The 25,287-nt window shown below is 39.6% G+C and overlaps 1 protein-coding gene across 2 annotated transcripts in view; it reads left to right on the plus strand.

The window, feature by feature from the left end:
* The window catches only part of LOC126474967 (clathrin interactor 1), a 199,796-nt gene that overhangs the window by 118,919 nt on the left and 55,590 nt on the right, over positions 1-25,287 (plus strand). Inside the window, exons 11-12 of one of the 2 annotated variants that reach the window (XM_050102493.1) lie at positions 16,976-17,079; positions 17,696-17,846. In XM_050102493.1, coding sequence (XP_049958450.1) covers positions 16,976-17,079; positions 17,696-17,846 — 255 coding nt within the window. Of the gene's footprint in view, positions 1-661; positions 3,760-16,975; positions 17,080-17,695; positions 17,847-25,287 lie in introns of those variants that run through there. The other variant, XM_050102492.1, reaches the window with a different exon arrangement.

A 25,287-nucleotide genomic window follows, 5' to 3' on the forward strand; every position in this document is an offset into this window, starting at 1 on the left:
CCTTCCAGCCTGGATTTTCCATTGTATAAAAGTGAGAGACAGAATTGCTGGACAGTACTTAGCTTTGATGTGAAATCCTTGGTACTGTTAATAGATCCACAGGACGTAACAAGAAACTGTTGCAGCTTTCACAACTTAGTTGCTTCCTTGAGGGGAGAAGCAGGGGTGGTGAGTGATACATTAGGAAGAGGGGTAACCAAGTGTGGTGAAGATAAGAGGTGAAACAGATATTAGTTTCTTCATATTTGATGGAGATGGAAGTACATTTTATGTTTCATATCTTAGGAACTATGTTGTAATCCACAGCAAAGATCAAAAGCGCGCGCGCACACACACACACACACACACACACACACACACACACACACACACACACACACACAAATATCTTAGTCTGTGTTCTTTAGCACATAACACAGTGAGTTGTTGTGATTCAATAAGGGACTTCTTCTTCTTCTCCTCCTCCTCCTCCTCCTCCTCCTCCTCCTCTCTCTCTCTCTTTTTTCAAGTGTTTTGTTATTATTGTTTTGTAAAGTGAAAAATTTTCATAATGTGTCATTGTTTCTGAGAAACATCTGCATCATTTTTGCTTGAAGTAGTGATAAAGAAGTAATAAGTATATTGTATTGTGTAGAACAGCAAATGAACTTTGACATTCCAGCTATGCCTGCATGTGTTGAGCATCAAGTATCTGCAGAACAAGAAGTGGAACAGATAGATTACGTCAAAAATCAAGCAGTGGCATCTATGAAGCAACGACACAGGACAGGAACATTGTCATTCATGGAAGTGGTTGAACGTGTACTACTTGGACTGAATTCATTGCCAATCAGAAATGAAAAAGAATCGATGACATTGAAAAATAACCTTGAAGAACTGCTGAAACATTTCCCTGGACAGTACACGCCTCAGAAATTTTGTGACATTGATACAGAAACTCAGTCCTTTTACATATTCAGAAATGTGTGGTATAAATCACTGTTGCAGAAACTTTTAGATTTAGTACTATCAGATTGTTGTGCTGCCAAGAACATTAGTGATACATGTTCAAAAATATTTTGCATTGATGGTGCACCGCTGTCAATGTTCCATAGTGCACTTTCAGTACTTGTCAGTAAATTACAGGATGTGAAGGGACCCAGTAGGAAATGTGAATACATAGTTTTTTTGTTGGAGAAATTGCTTAAATGTACATCTCTGAGAAGTGCAATACTGGATTATTGTAAAGTGGATACAACTTCTGTAGGTATAAGAAATGGAAGAGATCCTCTTTTGGATAAAGAAGACATATTTATGTGGGATGAAACACTTCAGCTGTTGGTATCATTAACAAGTAGAGTTGCTAATAAGCTACAGGACAACACATTGGAATGCTTTTATCCAGATAATTATTGCATGATTTTGGTAGTACATGTAGCTCATACACTGCATTTTCTAGTGGATGCTGTTGCAAATAGATGCCTTTCCTTCAGGATAGAAGGATTATCAGATTTACTGTCCAAAATTTTTCTACATTTCAATAATCAAAGAAAGTCACCTGCACTGCTTTCTTTACTTACAATTTTAGAAAGCTGGTGTGAGGATACTACTTTCTCTTTGGTTTCAGGACAACTAATGAGTCATTTAAGTAGACAGGCATGTGAGTTGTGGGGAGTAATGTTACTTACACAGTGCCAGTCACCAGCAACAGTACACAGAATTCTGACTCATGTCGTTTGCATTTCTGCCGATTGGAGATACGTTTTGGCATGTAAAGCACCAATGGTAACTGGATATTTTAATGTAAATTGTGAAAGAATGGCTATCAATCTTGCAGGATATTTAAAACTGTCAGATGTATCTCTACTTAAAACTGTAACCATTGATGTTCTAAATGCATGGGGTGATCATGCTTATGTACTACAGATGCCACTTGAATCTCAAGTAGCAATGACCAAGGTATTATTAGCGTGTATACTGAATCTAGACTCCATTGATCTGCAGGCAACAGGTATAGAAATGAAAATGATTCACTGTATTCCTGTTCGTTTAGAGTCTTCGGATGAAGTTATTAGAGTGCTTGGCATGTTCATTGCTGAAACTGTTGTTAAAACCCTTGCAAAAGGACGAAATGATGATAGAAAGCACGAATTACAGTTTGATTACTCTGGCTTGGGGAAGTCTGCTGGCGACATTCTTAATGAATTACAGCATGTTGTGATGAGTGTAGAATTTTGGGAAGAAGAAAATAAAGTTATTGCAATGAAAAATAAGTGTGAAACAGACACACCAAATGTGAACACTGAATGTACATGCAAATCATTTCCTGGTAAATGTGTGGGTGATCGTATGTTAAGTCAGCTTGCAGTAGAATGTGAAATGGAAAAAGTGACAGGAAAAGCTGAACTTTTTGCTGAAGAAATAGTGTCAAAGGAAAAGCAGGGCTTTCCTCAGCAGGACAGCAGTTTTAAAAAAGAAATAATTGATAATGCAGCTTGTGACAGCGAAGAAAGTGTATTGGATAGTGATGATGATCTGATTCCATATGAAATGTCTGATGATTTTAAGCAGTCAGAGAAAAAGCGTCCCAAGTACTTGAGAGATCTGTTAGATATTTTGAGAGAAGGTGATGATATTGAGAGTTATACAGAAGCTCTGAAAGTTGCAGACAGTCTCATAAAAAAGCAGTTGCCTGGAGATGACATTTCATTGGGAGTAGATCTTCTTGAAATTTTAATCAATATGGATGACAAGTATTCTATGACTGATTTTGATCAGTTGAGATACACAGCCTCTGTAGCTGCTGTAGTGGCTCACCCAGCTCCTTTGGCGGAGTATCTCGGTCATCAGTTTGGCATGCAACAGGGTCGGTATTCATTTGATAGGCTTACTTTTATTCTCAAAGTGTTGACAGGATCAGCAACAACTCTTTCAGAGTTAAAAAGAAGGCTAGGTAATGATAATGTGAATCTCTTAGTGAAACAAGCATTAGAACAAACTGGAAAAACTAGAATATTTGCATCAGGAAGACGTAACCCTATTGAGCAGAAAAATGAATTTTCAGCTGTAGCAGGGTCATTCTTTTTTCCACTAGTTCATAACATCCAAGCAGCAAATATTCTGTCATCCTCAAATAGTGACAGCATTATGTTAGAACATATATTGCATTGTCTGGCATCAATTACATTGTGCACTACAAATTGTCCAATTGCTCCTCGTATAAGTGTGGAGCTTCTAGCACTGGCGTCCAGTCTTCACAAACATCCTCAGTCACGTGTGCGTGTTGCTGTTGTGAGATGTGTTGGTGCTTCAGTAGTCTGTGTTGGCAGCATTGAAGGTATAGATGAACTTGAGACTGCCTTAACTACAGCTTGTCTTTGGTTGAATGACATGGGAAAAAATGATCCAGACTCTAGATGTAGAAAGCTTGCAGCAGATGTTTCCTTACTTATTGTTGTCAAAATTTGAAACCAAAAGTGGCCTGACTGCGTGGAGATCGATGCACTGTAGTACTGATACATTTCTGATGAAATAGAACACTGCAGTGAGTTTAGCAGCACAGAAGTTTCTCAGAGCACTGAAATGTTAGAGAAAATATGCCGTTTATGCATTCTATTAAACTTGTGTATATACATTTATTTTTTCTTTTGTGTGTATACCTCTTTATGCAGGCATTAAGCCATTTGAATCAAAACAATTTTAATTTTGTACGAGATGTCTTATTTGTTTAAAATGCTGTAAGTACAACATTATTGTCAAATAAAAATATATTTTCTGTAAGTAAGTCTCCTTATTTGCGAAGAAACACTTAAGTTTATTTTTTGTTCCTATAATTTAAAATTAGAAAATGATGCTAAAATGGAAGTTATCTATATTAAACAGGAGGTACATCACTGCTTTATTGAATGTATGTACCATTGCCCAATTGAAATGAATACTTGCAAGAAGTTACATGAAATACTGCTCTTTCGTTCATGGGAGACCACAAATCATATAGAACTTACTAAAAGAAAGTTCTGCCTTTTGGGTGTTACCTGTTCATTTATTTTACACAGTCACGATTTCAGTTTTGTAGCCATTTTCAAGAGCAGTCTTGAAATATGTGTGACCTGTTTGGGACATGTCATCGACAAAACCTTGATTGTCTAAAATCAGTGAACAGGGATAGTCAAATGGTGGAAATTTCTTCTGAAAAATGATTATATTGAGGTTTTTGAAAATAATAATTCCTTCTTCTGTGACTAGTGACGCAACTAGCACATAAGTGCATAAAAAAGATTGAAAATGGTGTAAGTCTGTCTCTGTAAATACCAAATGAAGAATAATGGAAGGTATCTAGAATACATTGTTAAATGGAAGAAGTTAGCACTGTGAATTAAAGCTGTAAAAAGTATGACCAAAAATGAAAAACAGCAGTGATTATGAAAGATAGGTCAACTAACAGAAATGAGTGATAATATAGTTAAATGGTATAGATTGTCAGTTTTTTGACTATATGAAAACTCTTTCCTATTCTACACTTTATCCTATTTTGTCTGTATTTATAGTAAAATTTGATTAGATTCCTCACTCTTTCCACCGAAGTGCAACAATCTGAATTACCCTTAGATTCTGCTCCTTGCACATTTTCGTTTTTCCTTTCACCCTCTTCCACCTGCTCAGCTCCCAGTGTCATTTTACATCCAATACTGTAGTGCTGACCTTTTTCTCAGTCTTCATCTTCTTTCTTGTGACATTTTTTGATTTTGAAAGATTAATTGCGTGTTAAGTACTTCTTACTAAATAAATTCTCAGTTTTTGTGAATGTAAATGTACTTTGTTTTAATTTCACATATTTGGTTTTTCCTACAGAATTTAACTAAATGACTAGTTTGTTAATATTATTTGTTGTTATATTGCAGAAGGTATGAATTAAGGAGATGGGACCTGGATAAACTGAAAGAACCAGAGGTTGTAGAGAGTTTGAGAGAGCATTAGGGAATGATTGACAAGAACAGGGTAAAGAAATACAGTAGAAGAAGAATGAGTAGCTGTGATAGATGAAATAGTGAAAGCAACAAAAGATCAAGTAGGTAAAAAGACAAGGGCTAGTAGAAATCCTTGGGTAACAGAAGAGATACTAAATTTAATTGATGAAAAGAGAAAATATAAAAATGCAGTAAAAGAAGCATGTGAAAAGGAATACAAACGTCTCAAAAAGGAAATCAATAAGAGGTGCAAAATGGCTAAAGGCAAATTTAAAGGGCTGTAGAAGCATATATCACAAGGGGTAAGATAGAGGCCGTTTATAGAAAGATTAAAGAGACCTTTGGAGAAAAGAGAACCACTTGCATGAGTATCAAGAGCTCAGATGGTAAACCAGTCCTAAGCAAAGAAGGGAAAGCTGAAAGATTGAAGGACTATATAGAGTGTCTATACAAGGGAGATGTACTTGAGGGCAATATTATGGAAATGGAAGAGGACGTAAAGGAAGATGAGACAGGAGATATGATAATGCGTGAAGAATTGGACAGAGCACTGAAAGACCTAAGTGGAAACAATGCTCCGGGAGTACATGACATTCCGTTAGAACTACTGACAGCCTTGGGAGAGCCAGCCATGACCAAACTCTTCCATCTGGTGGGCAAAATGTACGGACAGGCGAAATACCCTCAGACTTCAAGAAGAATAATAATTCAATTTCCAAAGTAAGCAGGTGCTGATAGGTGTGAAAATTACCGAACTATCTGTTTAATAAGTCGCGGTTGCAAAATACAAACGCAGATTCCTTACAGACGAATGGAGAAACTGGTAAAAGCAGACCTCGGGGAAGGTCAGTTTGGCTTCCGTAGAAATGTAGGAACACTCAATGCAATACAGACATAAGACTTACGTTAGAAGCCAGTTTAAGGAAAGGCAAACATATGTTCATAGCATTTGTAGACTTAGGAATGAAATGAAATGTCGTGTGACGAGGGCCTCCCGTCAGATAGACCGCTCACCTGGGGCAAGTCTTTCGATTTGACGCCACTTCGGCAACTTGCGCGTCGATGGGGATGAAATGATGATGATTAGGACAACACAACACCCAGTCCCTGAGCAGAGAAAATCTCCGACCCAGCCGGTAATCGAACATGGGCCCTTAGGATTGACACTCTGTCGCGCTGACCACTCAGCTACCGGGGGCGGACTGTAGACTTAGAGAAAGCTTTTGACATTGTTGAGTGCAATACTCTTTCAGATTCTGAAGAGGGCACTGGTAAAATACAGGGAATGATAGGCTATTTATAATTTGTACAGAAACCAGACGGCAGTTATAAGAGTGGAGGGGCACGAAGGGGAGCAATGGTTGAGATGGGAGTGAGACAGGGTTTTAGCCTATCCCCGGTGTTATTCATTCTGCACATTGAACAAACAGTAAAGCAAACCAAAGAAAAATTTGGGGTAGGAATTAAAACCAGGGAGAAGAAATAAAAACCTCGATGTTTGCCATTGACATTGTAATTCTGTCGGAGACAGCAAAGGACTTGGAAGAACAGTTGAACAGAATGAACAGTGTCTTGAAAGAAAGCTATGAAATGAACATCAACAAAAGCAAAACGAGGATAATGAAATTTAGTCAAATTAAATCAGGCGATGCTGAGGGGAATTAGATTAGGAAATCAGAATCTTAAAAGTAGTAGATGTGTTTTGCTATTTGGGTAGCAAATTAACTTACGGAGGGCCAAAATAGAGAGGATATAAAATGTAGACGGGTGATAGCAAGGAAAGTGTTCCTGAAGAAGAGAAATTTGTTAACACTGAGTATAGATTTAAGTATCAGGAAGTCTTTTTCTGAAAGTATTTGTATGGAGTGTAACAATGTATGAATATGAAACATGGACAATAAACAGTTTAGACAAGAAGAGAATAGAAGCTTTCGAAATGTGGTGCTACAGAAGAATGCTGAGGATTAGATGGGCAGATCACATAACTAAGGAGGAGGTACTGAATAGAATTGGGGAGAAGAGGAATTTGTGGCAAGACTTTACTAGAAGAAGGGATCAATTGGTAGGACACGTTCTGTGCCATCAAGGGATCACCAGTTTAGTACCGGAGGGAAGTGTGGGGGGGGGTGGAAGTCGTAGAGGGAGGCCAAGAGATGAACACAGTAAGCAGATTCAGAAGGATGTACGCTGCAGTAGTTACTCAGAGATGAATAGTCTTGCACAGGACAGAGTAGTGTGGTGAGCTGCATAAAGCCAGTCTTTGGACTGAAGACCGCAACAGCAAAACATAATGCACAAAGAGCATTATGTGCACTCAATTACTTACTAGAAATGCAATTTCCTCAATCAAACAATAAAACTTCGTAATCTAAAGTATGTAGAATGTTACCTACATAGTTGCTGGCAATGGAAACAGGAGGAGGGGCAGAAATGACAATAAAGTCCACTGGAATTTTATTATTGTGGACAGCTCAGTGTGCCATCTCTCGTTCTATACAATTTGCAGAACATAGGTTCTTTGGTGGTCCAACAACAAACTTTCTATGGCTATCACATTCTTGGCTGTACTTCCTCTGCTCCCTCTTCTACCACTACTGCCACCTTACCAACAGAACATTGCTACGTGCTTTAGGTCATTGTTGCCCAGTATTTGTTTTTAGTTTGATTTCAGAGTAACTTGTATTTTTGAAATAACTTACGTATTCCATGAGTCCAGAAGATGACCAAAGGAAGTTCAAAATGCATTGCAGTGTGAAATAATAAAATATAAATCTAACATATATTTGTATTGAAATAAATTATTTGCACTTCTTTACCAATCAAATTTTTTACACTTGTCCAATGTAGACACAATTAAAACAGTGGTAGGTACAATATTGTCACCCTGGAAAGAGTTAATGCTATGAATTGGCCTTCTTTTCTTTCTTTGGCTTCCTATGTGTAAGGATCAAGATATAATAAAATGAAAGTTTTTCATTTTAATAAACATGAAGACTAAGACAGGAATATTTTGTGCTTCTAGGAATTCGCAAATTCAGTATACTGTATTTGCTCGAGACGACAGTGAAAAAGATGAAACACCCACTTTCTTTCTTTCTTCTTTCTCTCTTCTTCTCCTCCTTTTTCTTCTCTTTTTGTTAATGAGGCTCTTTTGAGAAAAAATTATTTTCAACATATTCTGACATACCAGAATTGCAGACTGTTTTATTGTCGTTGAGTATCTGTGAAAAAAGTTAGCATAACCAGGTACACCTGTTTTAAACGTAATCCACTTATTGGTTGTCTACATTTTGCAATACAAGAATAAATTAAGTAAAAAGAAATGGTATACATAAATTTTTATCTTCACTACATTTTACGCTTACTAATACTGGCATCTGTGCTATTGCTATTTGTAATCACCATCCTAACAGCACAGTTATGAAATTTATATCTTTGTTGTCACAAGTATTTCATTGTTTCTTGCGGATTGTTGCAGTACCTGGTTACAGTGGAACCTTAGAACGCAACTATTTTTTGCTGAATACATATTGGAATTTGCTTCTATACTGATGCGAGAATGTTACAACATTCCTTGCTCCAAACATAGCATCTGCCTGCCACTCTCTCACTGGCTGCACAGAACCAGCAGCTGGCTCACAGTGTTTTGTTCCTGTCATATCTCAAGGTGAACCTGAATAACATTGTTGCAGGAAACACATAAGTACGCCACTGGCCTCTCTCTAGACTTTTGCAGTCTCCTGTGGAAATGTATGCCGTTGTTGTGTATTCATTCAATTTTAAAGTCAATTCAGATGGATTCAAGCAAGCTGCAGTTTCTCCATGGTTGGCAGCATGACATAATTTGCTGTGCCCTCACTACTTCTCTTCCCACACGTCCTAGTTCTGAGTCATACCAGTATCACTGTTCCCTCTCCAGCCCTTCAACAATGCTGTGCTTGAGCAACTAGATTGCAGGTCATAAGTAACAACACCAACTAATACATAAATAAAAGATTCCAATCATGATTCAGTGAAATTCTCAAATTTTCCCTTGTCCCGCGATGTAGTGACTTCTGTTAGTACTGACTCCACGACGAGTCTTGGTGCTGTAATTTATTATAGTGATAACAATTACATGATTTATTTCATTTTTTAAACATTTAATTGTGGATTAAATGTTTTTTGTCAGGCAGTGTATATTCTCGAAGTTCTTAAGTGTCACCATTTTGTTCAAAAGCTGATTAAAAGGTGGTAACATTTTAACTGGTATTTTAATACATGAACAGCAACCCAATTTCTTATTTGCAACCCACATGGTAAATCATTACAATATCTCATAATCAAATAAAATATGGACTTGTGTTCTGAATCAGGTAACATTTTTTGAAGGACACCTTATTCGCCATTTGATGTTAACTTTATTTATAGTGTGCCATAAATGTTTGTACACAAAATACATACATGTATGAGAACTTTTATTGCAAAACCGTTCAAATAACACAAGTGTTTGTAAGATGGTAATGTTAAATTCTATGTCGTCTTGAGTTTCACAAAATTCTCAGATTTTAAGCAGAGCATTAGATTGTCGTGATGGGTAGCCCATAGTTTATTGTGCATCCCTTGCGTTAGTGCTGTGCAAGTCAAATGTCGTGTGATTGAACAAGCAAAGTCAGTGCTGCATTGAGCACTTTGACGTATCAGGAAATCTCGAACCTGTTTGAACATGAGTTTTGTTTAGCCTTTCTACCCTTCCAAATTCTTCAGAATAAATCTGCATGTGATCTCATAGCTCAAGTTAGATGTGTAAGTTAAGATGACCTGTATGTCAATCTATTAAACAATGTAAAAATGTCAAACTTCAGCAGCAATAGTTTTATATCCGAATATAAGATGACACCGTAGATTTCGATTGACTAATTTGGAAAAAAAATTAGTCTTATAATCAAGTAAATAGGGTGGTATGAGTAGGGTCTTTGGCTCTCAATTTCCGTTGTTTGAAGGAGCTGCAGGTGGGAGTCAAAACTACCTACTCTGTGTACAGAAAAAATGAAAGTTTTCAGTTGTTGAGGTTTTCTATAAATGTCAGCTTGCGTATGAGAATGTGCTTTATATAATTCTTTTCTTTATAAATCCTGTAGAAGAACTTTGCTGGGTAAAATACTAACAGGAGAATGTAGGTGCAGTATTTTGACAAAATTGTCTTCAGTGGTGGCAGGAATCATTCAAATGTAAACAAAGAGAATACAATAAAGTTAAAGCAAGATCTTGAATTTTTGATACATACATCATTATTTGTGGTTCAGAGTTTTTATGCAGTCTCTCTCTGTGATATGTAAAGATAGTACACTGTAAATAAATCCATATAAATAAAAAAATGAGAGAAACAGTAAAGAAAATGGAAAGTTCAGATATGTAGAAAGGTCAAAAAGTTTTTCTCAGCACCACAACATGGTATCTCACATGACAGTAAGGAAAAAGACTTGGAAATGTTATTGGTAAGTACAAATTTTTCATCAGTACACACTCATTCTTGTTTAATGTGGTTTTGTTTAGTCTTTACTTTTCTATACGCCCAGCTGTCCGAGAACGTTTATTTTAGTTGACTTGCTTAATGAGCTCATTGTTGTCCACAATGTCTTGTAAATGATGCCGTCCTTCTTTCTTTTTTTCCACTTTTTTCCCCTCCCACAAAATATCCTAATGTAATTTTCAGTTTTAGGAAAGCACAATATGATGCTTCCTGGTCATAGCACTTCTCCAGATGCATCCATTCATGTTGTGGTGTTAACAGCAGCCTATGCATGGGGCAGTAATTCCCTGGTGTGACTGCTGCAAGTCTCAAGCAATGATGTGGGATAACACAGAATGTTGCAGGGGTTCATAACATATCTGCTGGCAGGCAAAGATATTAAGGACTGACAATTTGCTTTGTGCACAATACTGCAGTGCTTACTTGAGGTGTTTGACCAGAAACATGATACTGAATGTGCCCAGCCTAATGTTCTCAAGCAGTCCAAAATTGAGCCACTATCACATCTGAATGCTTCACACATACGAATATTGCACAATTCAACCAGCTGACCAAATGGAGATCAACAATGAGGCCACTTTCAAACTGCATCAGGTGCTAATAATGCTGTCCCACATGAGTATGTGGCACCTCTATGTCCAGTGATCATTCAACATCAGACATTGTTCATGCCCCCATTATATGCCCTACCAAGGCTGGTAACAACGTGAAATATGAACAATGCAAGTATGTTTTGGGATGCCAAATTAAACACCTTTCAGCCATGAATTTTCAACCTTATTTTATTTGGCAGCCAGTTTCAGCGGTGTACTATGCAATCTTCAGGCCTCTGACTGACATGCAGGTAGAATCTACCTCGGTTGTGATAAAAAACAGGGGCCAGCAATACTGGTATTAGTAGATATCCGCTTGCTACAGTGAAGTGTTCACTGTAGCAAGCAGATATCTACTATATCAATTGCTGGCTCTGTTTTGAGGTAGATTCTTTTTGCACGTTGGTCAGGGGCTTGAAGATGATGTAGTAAAACACTGAAACTGGTTACCAAATAAAATAAGATTGAAAATTCATGGCTGAAAGGTGTTTAATTTGACATCCCCTATCAAACAGCCGAATCCTGAAACCATTTCTAAAAAAAAAAAAAAAAAAAGGGACCTACGGAGTCAAGTAAGTTCTGGTGGCCAAGGTAACTGTCACAGAGTACTGCAATTCTAATAATGTAAATACCTGCTGATCAAGTGTGTGTGTATGGACCTGCAGTGATATTCGACCAGGTCACATTTACACAATTGACAGAGTTGTTATGTGAAAATCAAGTCAGTTGATAACAGTGGGCGGGAACGCATATGTGGAGGCATTTTGCATTCCTTCTACAGTTGCAGTCGGGGACGAGACACACTCTTCTAGGCTCACATCACAGCGCTGCAGTGGGCTTGCTGACACTCTGTTCAGAATCTCCAAAATTCCCCTGTTAATGTTGTTGAATACTGAATTTTAATTGTGATCTCTGCCGTTCTATAATCGGGTAGATGGTATCCCCTAACTTGATTACATTGTCTGCCAGATTTTGCCAAGCTGGGTTCTACAAACATTGTCTAACCAGCTTGTCTCAAACATTTATGTTACTGATGTTCAGGGCAGAGTTCTTTAGTTTTCTGACCTTCTAGCTGAAGTACATCCATCATTTTTGCGAGGGTTCCAATGCATACTCAACTTGCAGAGGCTCAGCTCATATCTTGTGCTGCTCAGACGTGATAAAATTTTGGCAAGTGGTTGGAATACGCATCACATTTCATTCTATAGTGTTATGAAAAGGAGAGGTTGTTACTCATCATAAAGATGAACATTGAGTTGCAGACAGACACAATGAAAAGGGTTACATATTTAGCTATCAGCCACAGCCTTCTTCATAAAACAAAAACCACATGCTTTCAGACAAGCAAGCACGTGTCACCCACACGACTTCTGTCTCCAGCAGCTCCTCTGGGAGTGCAACTGCCATGTTGAACTATAACAGCAATTGGAAGTGACAGAAAAGGAGGAGGGATAGTAAGATATGAGGGGAAGTGGGGGGAGAAAGGAGCACTGCCTGGCGGAGAGTGCAGGGACTAGGTGGCAACATGACAAGGCTACCAGACGCAGTGTCAAATCACCAACCACAAACAGTACCCGCAAATCAACAGCTGCCACCCCTTCCTCACCAAAAAGTAATTGCTGTATAGCCTGGCCACCTGGGGACAGTGCATCTGCATTGACAAGAACTCCCATGCCCTGCATGCTGCAGGTCTCACAAAGGCCGCCACAGACATTACTCTCCCCCAGACAAACTCCACAAATAGCCTTCCCGTTCCATTTCCCCAAGTACCCTCAATCCTCCCATGCCCACAAGAGCCAGCTACAAATGAGTGCTCCCTTCATCACTCATCACTCAACACTGCCTTGGACTGTAGCAACTGGACCATATCCTTCGTCAGGGCTTTGATTACTTATCATCATGCCCCGAAATGAGGGACATCCTACCAAAGACCCTTTCCGTCCCTCCTAAAGTGGTGTTCTGTTGCCTGCCCAACTGTCACAATATCCTAGTACATCCCTGTGCCACACTCAATCCCATGCCCTTGTCACAGGGATCATATCCCTGTGGAAGATCCATGTGCAAGACCTGCCCAGTCTACCCAACCAGCACTTCCCATCCTGTCACAGGCTTATCGTGCTCCATCAGATCCCAGGCCATCTGTGAAAGCAGCCATGTCATACACCAGCTCCTCTGCAGTCATTGCACAGCTTTTTGTATTGGAGCTTGCTCTAAATGTACGAAAAGGTAAGTTAATGCTGATGAGTAGGAAAAACAATCCTGTAATGTTCGAATATAGCATTGGTAGAGTGCTCCTTTACATAGTCGTGTAGATTAAATATCTAGGTGTAATGCAACAAACGAAATGGAATGGGCACATAAGGGCAGTAGAAGGCAAGGTGAATGGTTGACTTAGATTTTTTGGAAGAATTTTAAGAAAGTATGTCTCATCATGGAGGAGACTGGGAAATGCTGGTTGGGCAGATTGGGCAGGTCTTGCACCTGGATCTTCCACAGGGATATGATCCCTGTGACAAGGGTACCTTCACCGAGGAGTCAAGCAGTGTATTGCTCCCTCCGACGTATATCTCGCAAAGGGACCATGAGGATAAAATCAGAGAGATTAGAGCCCACACAGAGGCATACCGACAATCTTTCTTTCCACGAACAATACGAGACTGGAATAGAAGGGAGAACCGATAGAGGTACTCAAAGTACCCTCCGCCACACACCGTCAGGTGGCTTGCGGAGTATGGATGTAGATGTAGATGCAGATAGAATGCTAGTATGAGGCATTCTTGAATGCTGTTAAAGTGTTTGGGATGCTCACCAGGTCAGGTTAACGGGAAGACATCAAAGCAGTTCAGAGGTGGGGTGCTAGATACGTTACCAGTAGTTCAATCAACATGCAAGTAATCCTGTTGGAGGAACATCCGCAACTTAGCATTGTATCAGAAGCTGAAAATACCGCTTCAGTTGTAAAGTACTTTTATTATCAATGGCCAGTTTTGGGCTCTTGTAAGCCCATCTTCAGGTATTGTAACTTGGTGCTGTGGCCCCCAAGTGCCACGGTGGACATGTACTAGGCATGGTGTGCTACCTATGAGTGCAGAACAGGGGGTAGAAAACTTAGAGACCCAACCTTTGAAACTGACTGCAGAGCAATTCTATTGCCACCAACGTCCATTGGGTGTAAGGACCATGAAGATAAGATAATCAGGGCTCGCAGGGAGGCATATTGAATTATTTTTCCCTGACTTCATTTGTCACTGGAACAGGAAAGGAAATTACTAGGATTGATACAAGGTACCCTCCACCGTGCACAATACAGTGGCTTGTGGAACATGTTTGTAGATATAGATGTATTAAATGGCTAAAATGGTCTCCCAGCTGGAGGTTGCATATGTAATGGCTTCCGGTGGCAACAAAAAAGTTTCGTTTTCAGTATTATGTATCACTGTCGACAGAATTTTGTAAACCCACTCGGGTAGCAGCACATATTTACTTGTACATGGTGCTTCTGGAAATAGGAGATCGAATCCACCTAGTGGATTAACAATGAAGGTCTGTGTGCCAGCCATCTGTATGTAGTTTTTCTGTCATCCACGAGCATCTAAGCACTAACTTTGGTATGACTAGCAGCCTTTACACATGATAAGAATTTCTTTTGAGTTTTGAAAGGTCTTCGGATTATAATCTGACAGCTGAATTAATTGTATTCAGTACAGCTCTGTTTATGGCCCTTAAGGTTCACTTTACACTTCTTATGCAGTAATTGTCATTTCTTTGGCAATATTTTATGGAGAATCTATTCGATCCGTCGTCTGTCCCATCACAAACTGTTTTACTAGGTACATACATACCTTGTGCTTGGTCAACTGTCCTTTAAGATGGAACCTGAGTTCCTTTATAGCTTCCCCTGAGATAAATGTTTATGGAGTTCATCTTTGAGAGGGAAATCAGAGTTCAAAAAATATTACATTTATATACAGGTGAGATATTCATTTTATGTTATATATTTTATTTACTCTAATTAATTAGTGTAATGTTCTTCTTCATTGTAAATTTTGTCACCTTATTTTCTGCTTACATTATTCTTGTCCACAGTCACAGTTTATCTTTCAGCTCCCATTTTTATCTACTGTTTTCCCAAAACATCATTCTTATTTACTGTCTTCTCAAAGCATGTCTGTATTACAGTTTCTATACATTTTAGCCAGTATCTGCATTATACAGGTTATGTCATTGGTAGCAGTTGCAATTGTTACATGTTGACCTGAAGGAATAAGACAAAAGGCATGAATGTCCAACTTTGAATTCCATTGATTGAGTAACATGATTCGTAATGGCCTAAGGTATGCAAATTTTTAACAGGTCTGGAGGTGCATTTGCCTTGCAGCAGTGCATGTTTGACTTCAAATTCTTCAGAAAGTTGTGTCTTGAATGTCACAATAGCATTAATATTAGACTCAGATGTATCTGTTTGGTCCAACATTTTATTTGTGCTTACTCGCTGCACAGTAGCATATCCTATTCCCAATTAAGTGAATACTGATCAGGTACAGATGAATATTCTTGCCATAGATATAGAAAAGTTCTATCAGTGCAAGATTTGCACTGCTCATAAACATCTTGGCCACTGCAAAATCCAGAATCAATAAAGAATGCCACCACTGTGTGACTGAGTGTTTAAGAGCACTTTCTGTTGAGTTTCCATTTGGTATGGTGTACATGAAGGATCAACGAGTGTTTCTTGTGCTGAACTATGTAAAAATAGAATCGTATGTGGAATGTTAGGTTGAATTTATACAAAAATTTCCTGGTGTGCACATTCCCAGTGATTTGACGATGCATAGATGAGTGAAGAAATTTCAAGAGAATGGATCTGTGTCACACAAACAACGGCCTAGAGAACCTAGTGTCCTAACTGAAAATAAATTAGAAGATAGGGGAGGCCTTCGAAAGAAGTCTGAGAAAATCTCTGCGCCATTTGGCACTTTAGACTGGTGTATCGAGAGCATCTGCTCACAGAGCTGTGCACAAACTGAAAATGAAACCATACAATAGTATGGTAGTGTGTCAGCTGAGGAACTCAGATACTGTTGCTCAATGTTTTTACGGCACCTGGCTGTTCAGTCTGTGCACGATGGACCATGGCTGCATTTGTCAGAGTACGTAAATTATCAGAACAACTGACGCTAGCATGATGTGAACATAGGAGTGTGGTATGTAGTTAGTGCAAGACTAATTAGTGGACCAATCTTTTTCCACAAGACAGCTATTAACAATAGACTGCATCATTTTTTCGAGAACTGACACCCACGGACCCCTCTGGGAGTTTTTTTTTTTGAGACATCCTGTATAAAAACCTGTATGATACTAGGTCACTGATCATGGTATCAATAGGGCCTTGGGCAGCAGACAGGCACATTTGAGGAGAAACTAATGGCTGAGTTTATTTAAAAAATGAGGTAATTATCCACATGGAAAGATGGCACAGTGGTTAAGACTATGACCACTCCTTCCTCCGTCTTCAAAATGGAAAAGTTATCCACATAAAATACTTTTGTCGTTGATAAGATACTAAACTCCTTTAGTGGTTTAAAATGTGTGAATATTTAAATTATTGTAAAAAGTGATGCAGATAAACGGTAATGTGATTAGTTCTATTCAATTTCTAGTAAGGAAGTATTCCATATTTTCAGTGGATATTGTGGTTTATTATGCACTGACTTAATCAGTTGTGTGTAGTGTTACTTTTTAAGTTCACATGGTAATAAATTTTAGTTTTGTAACAAGTAATTACCTAATATGCCCTTCAATGGGAAGAATATTCTTTAAATCTGAATATGGTGTTAACTTTTAAAAGACCAAATGTGAACAGACAGACATTTTAAAGTACTATAATAGGTGTTAACTAAGATTACCTTTTACTGTTGTCACAGGTGTTCCCCTGACATTGTCACCACAACCCTTGCAACCAACATCACCATCTGCCGGAAAGGACCAAGTCTCTCAGTCTTCCAGCAACCAATCTACTGCACAACAGGTACAAATTCTGAAAAAGAGAGTTGAAATTTTGATTAATATTGTTGAAATTGTTTCTCCTTCTTACAGTAAAACTCATTTATTGTTGTGAATACTGTGTTGCAACAGCAGTGTTTTTCCTGGCACAATACTCTTTATTAAAATAGATGATGTAAATGTTTGCAATCTACGACAGCTTCCATATCCTTGCAGTATTTGTAGTATTGTTCATCATACGTATTGCATCAGTGTTAATACTTATTACTTTAAACACAGTTTTTCTTAGAGGAGGAACAGCTGTCATGCACAAGAATAATTTTGATTGTAAAGAGACACATATTTAAGTATTGTACACATGTCACATGGGTGGTAAAGATAGGACCACCTGCAATACAAACTGAGATAAAGAGGCTCTTTGTCCTGCCAATTTTCTATTCACTAAAACTGGTATTATTGAATGACATGTTAGAGTTACTTTAATTATATATGCCATACAATTGTTGGTTAAAAATATTTAGATAATTTTGCTGAGATAAAGTGGTTACTTATTCTAACAAATGAACCATTAGTTTATTTTTAATAAGTGTGTGTGGGGGGGTGTTCACTTCAAAAATGAATCAAAAATTTTCTTTGAACAGATTGGCAGTACATGGAGCAACTCTGGCAAATTAAACATAGACATAGATAACTTAACAATCTCGGGCTTCCGAAATTCTTCCAAGCCAACACCTACCATGAATCAGCTGGCATGTAGCAGTCCAATTCCTCCTGTGGTTCGCCCTCCTCAAGGTAAGGCTTAACATTATTTCTGTTACAAAAAAGAAGGTGAATATTATTTAAAATATTCCATGAAAATAAAAATTCACATGTGGTATTTTGTTAAGACTGTTTTATTTGGCAATAATGTTATGGAGTTGTTCGAAATTTAGAAGATAGATCAAGGCAAAATGGACACTCTTTGTAAAATATAGTTTGTGCCAAAGTGGATATTGTTTTGCCAACAGATTATCTTTACATCATTTAGAAGTGAGAGAGATGCATCTCATAAAGGTGATTTAGATAGGGTTCTTAGTCATGAGGCATCTTTTCGCTGTTAAATTTGAGGTCTTTATTTTACAAAATACAGTATCACCTAAAGAGGTTAAATCACATTATGAACTAGCTATTCTCCTAATTGATTTGTTCCTGCAGTAGAACAGTTGAGACTTGGAGCACCACCTTTTTGCAAACACAAAATACATAGTGGTGTACTGACAAATCCTGTACTGTGTAAATCAGGATTTCTTTGATTTCACAAGGGCACTTATAATGACAGCTGAGCCGGCTTCACCAATTTTGACTCCTATTTTCCTCCTGCTCCTGCTGCTGCACTTTTTACTCCCTCAAAACTGAGCCCTGTAGCTCTCTAGTTTAATATTTCCTTTGCGACAATACAAAATTATTCTTTTAATATAAGGAGTCTGCACAAAGTAGTCTATTGGTGATAGCCTGTGACAGTTTAATTATCTTTACATAAGAATGCTTATACCTCCCTGTGTTACATACTTACTCACTCCATACTGCACATCTGCATTAAAAAAATTTTCTTCTTACACACGCACAATATTTCTTGTGTGATTTAAACAAATTGAAATCAGATCACTTGCAGTTATGGTAACATAATAATTTAATCTTCGACTTTGTTGCCAGAAAACTAATATACCTTTAGGCTATTATCTTAGCCTTATCATGTTTTAAAGAATTTTAAATTCTCTGTGGCTCTGTAGCGACAACTAACTCTTCTCTTATGAAAATTTTTAAAGTGCAAACTTTACATAAGGATGTTTTGGCAATGCTCTTTCCTTTGTTTTCAAATGTAAGAAGATAACAGAGATGTAATATTCACGGAGGTATGTTTCCCCTTTGCAACTAAATGAAAGGCAGTTTTTGGAGTATTTCTTCTGTTATTTATGAAGCATCTTCAGTGGCATGTAAAATTTTGTGTGTGTTTGCGTAATGCAGTATGTAGTAGTTAAAAGTATATTATTATGTTAGTTTTCTCATGTAACATAACACATTCTTAACTAATACATACTGCTTCATAAATAGAAGAAGTAAAAGAAGCAAAATGTGTATGGAAAAAAACTGCCTTTCATTTAGTTGCTTAGACAGAACATATCTCCATGAATTCTGAAGCAACTAAGGAATGACAGAAAATGGGGGGATGAGGTCAGTCTGCTAAGATGACCTCTGATATTGAGAACTTTTATGTTTGTACCATAATAGTTGTATATGTATCTTCGATCTTTCTTTCTGTAATAGTGTCTGATATGTTACTGGAAATTAGTTTTTATTACGTAGCTAAAACCTTACTTGTAGCTATTGAAAGTATTTTTTTTTTCCTTTTTTTGTCAGTGAAAGAAGTACTATTTCATTTCACATCTTTACTTTGTGAAGTGCTTTTGTATTCTTTCATCAGAACTATATTTTACCATTATATTACCAGGTCTAACTAGTAAATAAAATGATCAGAACTTCATCTTTTGATGTTACAAGGCAGGCTGAAATTTTATTATTTCTTTTAAATCATTACCCTCACTACAATCAATTTCTAGTGTACCCATTGCCAACTTGATCTTGCATATGTATTACTTCCGCATCTCCTCCTAAACCACTGGACTGATTTCAACTAAACATGGTACAGACATCACTCACTATCTGGAAAGAAGTTGTGGGGGTAAAAAACATCTGCTTATTAAAAGGGATGGGGGAGTAAAAAAGTAATGTAGCCCATGACATAAGAATAGCTAGACTTCTTATCAGGTATTCAAGAATTAGAGCACTTAGTTACTTGCAACAAGCTTCACACATAATTCCAAACCTTTACAAAGCTTTTTCTCATTAACAATCTCCCACAAAATTATGAAAGGAAAAAAAAATTATCACTGCAAAATTTTCACTTTTCATGCATTGAAACTACGGCATCAGGAAGGACTTCTTAATTTATTACTTCCTCGCTGCTAAATGTATTTCTCAACACATTTTGCAGGTAGTATTCATGTATACCATTGAATGTACGTGCAAAGTTATAGGATTGTACGACACGTAGTTTAGTAGATAAGATGTGTGAAAAACTGCCTTTTAAATTTATTACTTCTTTGCAAGAAGTGTTTCAAATACGAGTTAATAGCAGACAGTATCCGCATACGCAGCTGAATGTGCCTACAAAAGTATATCATTTTATGACCCATAGTTCAGGAAATATGATGTCAAAAAACATTGAGCTATGTGAAAACCAAATTGCAGAGTGAAATTTTCTGGAGGTACAGGTGAACTATGCGTACAGAAATGTGTGAAATATGTTGAATATATGTGATATATGTACAAGGACAAAGCAATGGGTGAAACGCTCTTTCTTAATAAAAACGCATATCAATTCTCAAACAGTTCTGATGTTGGCTTATACCTAAATTACTTCTCCCAGTGACAAGGGTTACAATAAAATGTGAAAACTCTATTCAGCTTAGGAAACAAGTGATGAATAGGAATAATGCATAATGCAGTACTTTGTGTTTCGATGGTTCCTCAAACCACATATAAAAATGCACAATTCGGTTTAGTAGTAATATTTTAGTTGAAGGGTAGAATTTACCAATTAGCAACTCAAAACTGTCTGTTGACTCAAAAGTAATGCCTGCTACAATCATACATTCGAGCCTATTACAATAACCAAGGCAACTTATTGAAATCCTTCCCACTCTGCACAGGCAAAACTTCTTCACACTGGTAATAAATCATATTCTTCCAACGAAAATCTTTCCCGTATACCCTACTGCAAAATCAAATTTGTCTTGCTTTGAGTGAAATGATTAGTTTTCGATTACTAAAGGCTCTCTCAACTTAAATATTCCTTTGCTTGTATAGTACTTCTAAACATCCAAATTAGTCGAATTCTGTTTGCTTACCACAGCATAAAAGTTATAGTTTCATTTACTCGCTTGACCTAGCTTGATCACTTCTCAATTAATACCTTTAATAATAGTGTAAAATCGACTCGCCCATTTGCTTGGTATCAAAAGCTCTATGTAGTTGCGATTAAGCCCATACTAAAACTTGTAGGAATCATTAAAGACTGACAAACAAATAGCATTATTAGAATTTTTTACATTAAGTATATTGTATCTGACGGCCATTGGAGAATCGTATAGCAGCAGTAGTACCTTTAGAGCCACAGAGCTTCTGCACAGCTGGCTGACCCCTGCGGGTCCGGGGGCTAGAAAAGGCCCGTGGTATTCCTGCCTGTCATAAGAGGCGACTAAAAGGAGTCTCACGTGTTTTGGCCTTTCTCTGATGGTCCCCTGTAGGGTTTGACCTCCATTCTACCAGATTTTTCCGAAGAGCGAGCCAGTTTGGGAAGGGCACCTTACATGGTGCATCGTGTCCATCGTGCATTGAGATCTTTAGCCAACTTTCTCATCGTCGCATTGCAGTCCCGCTCACTCTCCATCCCTTGGGCGAGGATACGTTCCTGGGTGCAGTTTCCACCATCCACTATGCTGTGTCACTTTCTGCGCCGACGACGACCATGGACTACTTTGCACCTGATATCCAGCGCTGTAGCCAGTCCGTTGTGGTGAGGCCATGATGTACCCTGTTGGTTGTAGCCCCCTGACAACACAGGTATCACTCTGCAGATGCCTGCGCTGTTAACTCCCAACATATGCCAAGGAGTAGATGCCTGTCTCTCTGGGGCATCAGGACTCCCGGCAATGGCTATCCTGCTATGTGGCCTTTGCTGCAGCTGGGTGGTGCTCGTGGGGAGGGCCCTTGGTCGGAGTGGGTGGCATCAGGGCGGATGACATGCAATGCATGCCGATCGTTCTACCCTTCTACGACTGTATTGGGTGTTGATTCAGTCCTGTCTCAATTATAGGAGCCTGGCTTATGGTTCGGCACCGCCTTCCGCGTTAAAAGTTGCTTGACCCAATACTTCACTGTGGGATCAGACTCGAAACTGGCGCTTTTCGCACAAGCTCTATAAACAGCATACTTGTGGAGGCTGGTGTCCCTCCATTGCAGATCCGGCACCAACGACTGCTGGCCGCTTATGCTGCACATGTTTGTAGCTTGCCCGGGCACACAAATTACCGTCTCGTGTTCCCCAACTCAGTCGTCCATCTTCCAGAACGGCGGCCCCGGTCAGGGTGTACGATGGCGGTTTGCATCTGGGCTCTTCTCTCTGGGCTTGAGTTCTTCCCTCTCCCACTTCTTTTCCGATCCTATATCCATATATCCCCGTGGTGTGTGCCCCGTCCATGCCTTCGGCTGGATTCGGCACAGGGTCCAAAGGACTCAGTCCCTCCTGAGGCCCTCCGCCGCTGCTTTCTTTCCATCCTTGCTGTGTTTCGTGGCTCTGACATGGTCTATACCGATGGTTCGATGGTTGCTGGTAGAGTTGGCTATGCTATTACACTTGGGGATCATTCTGAAGAACGCCCATTGCCAGCTGGCTGCAGTGTTTTCACTGCTGAGCTGGTAGCCATCTCTTGCGCCCTAGAGTATATCCCTCCTGCTCAAGGGAGTCCTCCGTTATCTGTAGTGTCTCCCTGAGAGGTTTACAAGCTATCGACCAGTGTTTTCCTTGCTCTCGTCTGGTGATGGCTATCCAGGAGTCCGTCCATAGTCTTGCTTGTTGCGGCCACTCTATGGTTTTATGTGGACCCTGGGTCATGTTGTTATCCTAGCTAATGAAAGTGTTGACACGCTGGCCAAACAGGCTGTCGATGCACCGGCTTTGGAGATTGGCCTTTCAGAATGTGATCTCCGGTTGGTTTTGCAGCGGAATGTCCTTGGTACCAGGGACACCCTGCCTTCACACAACATGGCAGGCTTAGTTTTGCACTTTATTCTAGCAGGAGGCTTTTATCGCTAAGGGTTTTTTTTTTTTTTTTTTTTTTTTTTTTTTTTTTTTTTTTTTTTTTTTTTTTTTTTTTGTGTCTAGCCTTTGGCCTACGGTTTTAGATTGGAGTTCTTAGTGTGTCTCGTGGTGGTTGGCTTTTCCTTTTTTGTTTCCATGGTCGGCCAACCACTGTAACACTCTGTGTGCTTTTACTTCCTTTTGTCTGTGTCTTTCTTGTTCTCTCTAATTCCTTGTCTTCTCCGTTGCTTGTTTTTATTCCTTTTGGGTGTTTCATGGTCGTGGAAAAAGGGCCTGATGGCCTTTGTAGTCTGGTCCCTTGAACCCCCACAAACAAACCAACCAACCAACAGCTGACTGACATCATCAGCATCAGCATTTTACAGTGTCTCCTTCCTCTTATTGACATGGCCTTGCATCTCCACTTGTAATTCAACTATTTGGGCAAGAACACCTCCCGGGGTCTGTCATGTTCTTCCATTGTCTACAGTCCTCTTTCGCCCCCATGACCCTATTGATTTCTCTGCTCCCAATAACATTTTATACAAACATTTACCCCCTGGTGGTTTGGAGGTTAGAATAGGCCCAAGGTATTCCTGCCTATCATATGAGGCAACTAAAAGGAGTCTCCCACTTCTTGGCCCAATAAGTTCAGGTCCTGCTTATGGTTTGACCTCCCACGTTCCAAATTCTACAGAATTGTGCAGTGCATCATTTATCCATAGTGCTGTTAGAATAGGTCTGCACCTTTCATTGTCATGGCTTTGCATCTCCACTTGTAATTCAACTATTTGCGTGAGGACACTTCCCGGGGTATGTCATCTTATTCCATTGCCTACTCTCCTCTTTTGCCACCAATGACACTATGAATTTCTCTGCACCCAATATCCAGCATGGTAGCCAGTCTGTTGTGGTGGGGCTATCGTGTATCCATTTGGTGCTAGCCCCCTGACAATACATGGATCGCACTGCTGATGCCTGAGCTGCAAACTCTCCATGTATGCAAGTAGTAGATGCCTGTCCTTTTGGGGCATCAAGACTCCCGGCAACGGCCATTGTGCCAGGTGGCCTTTGCTGTGGCTGGGTGGTGCCCATGGGGAGAGCCCATGATCGGAATGGGTGGCATCAGGTCGGATGACCCATAATGAAGTGGTTCAAGTCATCTTTTTCTGGGGACTGAATGGCCCTAGCAGTCTCTAAGAAAGGAAGGTTGTTAACAGTGGTGAAAGGTATGACTATAAATCGTTCCTTTCCCTGACAACAGCAAGAGAGGAACATAGGGCACCAGAACGAAGAGGGCCATATCCACTTCATTAATTAGTGTGCAGCAGAACTGATGGGAACTCCTTTCTGGGTATGAAGCCTCTGTTTATTGTTAAGCACCTGGAGGGCAAGTTTGAGGAAATGACAGGACAGTCTAAAATGTGCAATGGGTCAGTTGTGATTCAGATGGCATCCCCAGCCCAGTCTCAGGCATTACTCGCCTGTGACAATCTGGGTGATGTTTCCTGTTTTGGTTGCTCCCCTCCCCCCACTTTTAAGCATCAACATGGTCCAGGAAATTATTTTTCATCATGACCTCCTGTTGCATCCCGACAATGAGCTACGTGCCAATTTGGAATGACGGGGTGTTAACTTTGTCTGGCGCATCTACAGGGGGCCTAAAGGCAATAGGGTTGCCACTGATACCTTCATCTTGGCCTTTGGGTGATTCATTACCTGAAAAGGTGAAGTTGATGGTATACCAATGTGATGTCAAACCTTACACGCCCCCCCCCCCCCCCCCCCCACCCCGTCCCATGCAGTCCTTTAAGTGCTGGAAATTGGGGCAATTCCAGCACCATGTGTAGAGAGTGCAGATGTGCACTGTGTCCGAATACTCCATGTGTGCCTTCCCGCACCTGTGTCAACTGTGGAGAGCACCCCCGCCACCCCGCTCCCCCCCTCGGTTTGACGAACTGCACAATACTCCAAAAGGAGTGGAAAATTATGGAGTACAAGGCCCTGGACAGCCTGTTGTACCACAAGGCTAAACTAAAATATGAAAGGTTGAACCCTGTTCGAATACTCTCGTCTTATGCTGCCACTACAATGACATCGCCCGCCATGACACCGTTATGCTCGTAATATAAGCTTACTCCAATGGACCCTCATGGCCGCCTATCTTCATCCCCTCTCCTGTTGGCTGGGGGCACGTCTTCTTCTGTTGCTACCAAAACTTCTACTTTGGGAGCATAGCCCCCCCCCCCCCCCAAATGCCTGGGGACCTCGGTCTCCTCCTTCCAGCTGGAAAAGCAACAGCCTCCTCCAGCTCCTCTTGCACAGAACTATTCC

The sequence above is a fragment of the Schistocerca serialis genome, chromosome 4, assembly GCF_023864345.2.
Source record: "Schistocerca serialis cubense isolate TAMUIC-IGC-003099 chromosome 4, iqSchSeri2.2, whole genome shotgun sequence".
In the NCBI taxonomy this organism is placed as follows: domain Eukaryota; kingdom Metazoa; phylum Arthropoda; class Insecta; order Orthoptera; family Acrididae; genus Schistocerca; species Schistocerca serialis.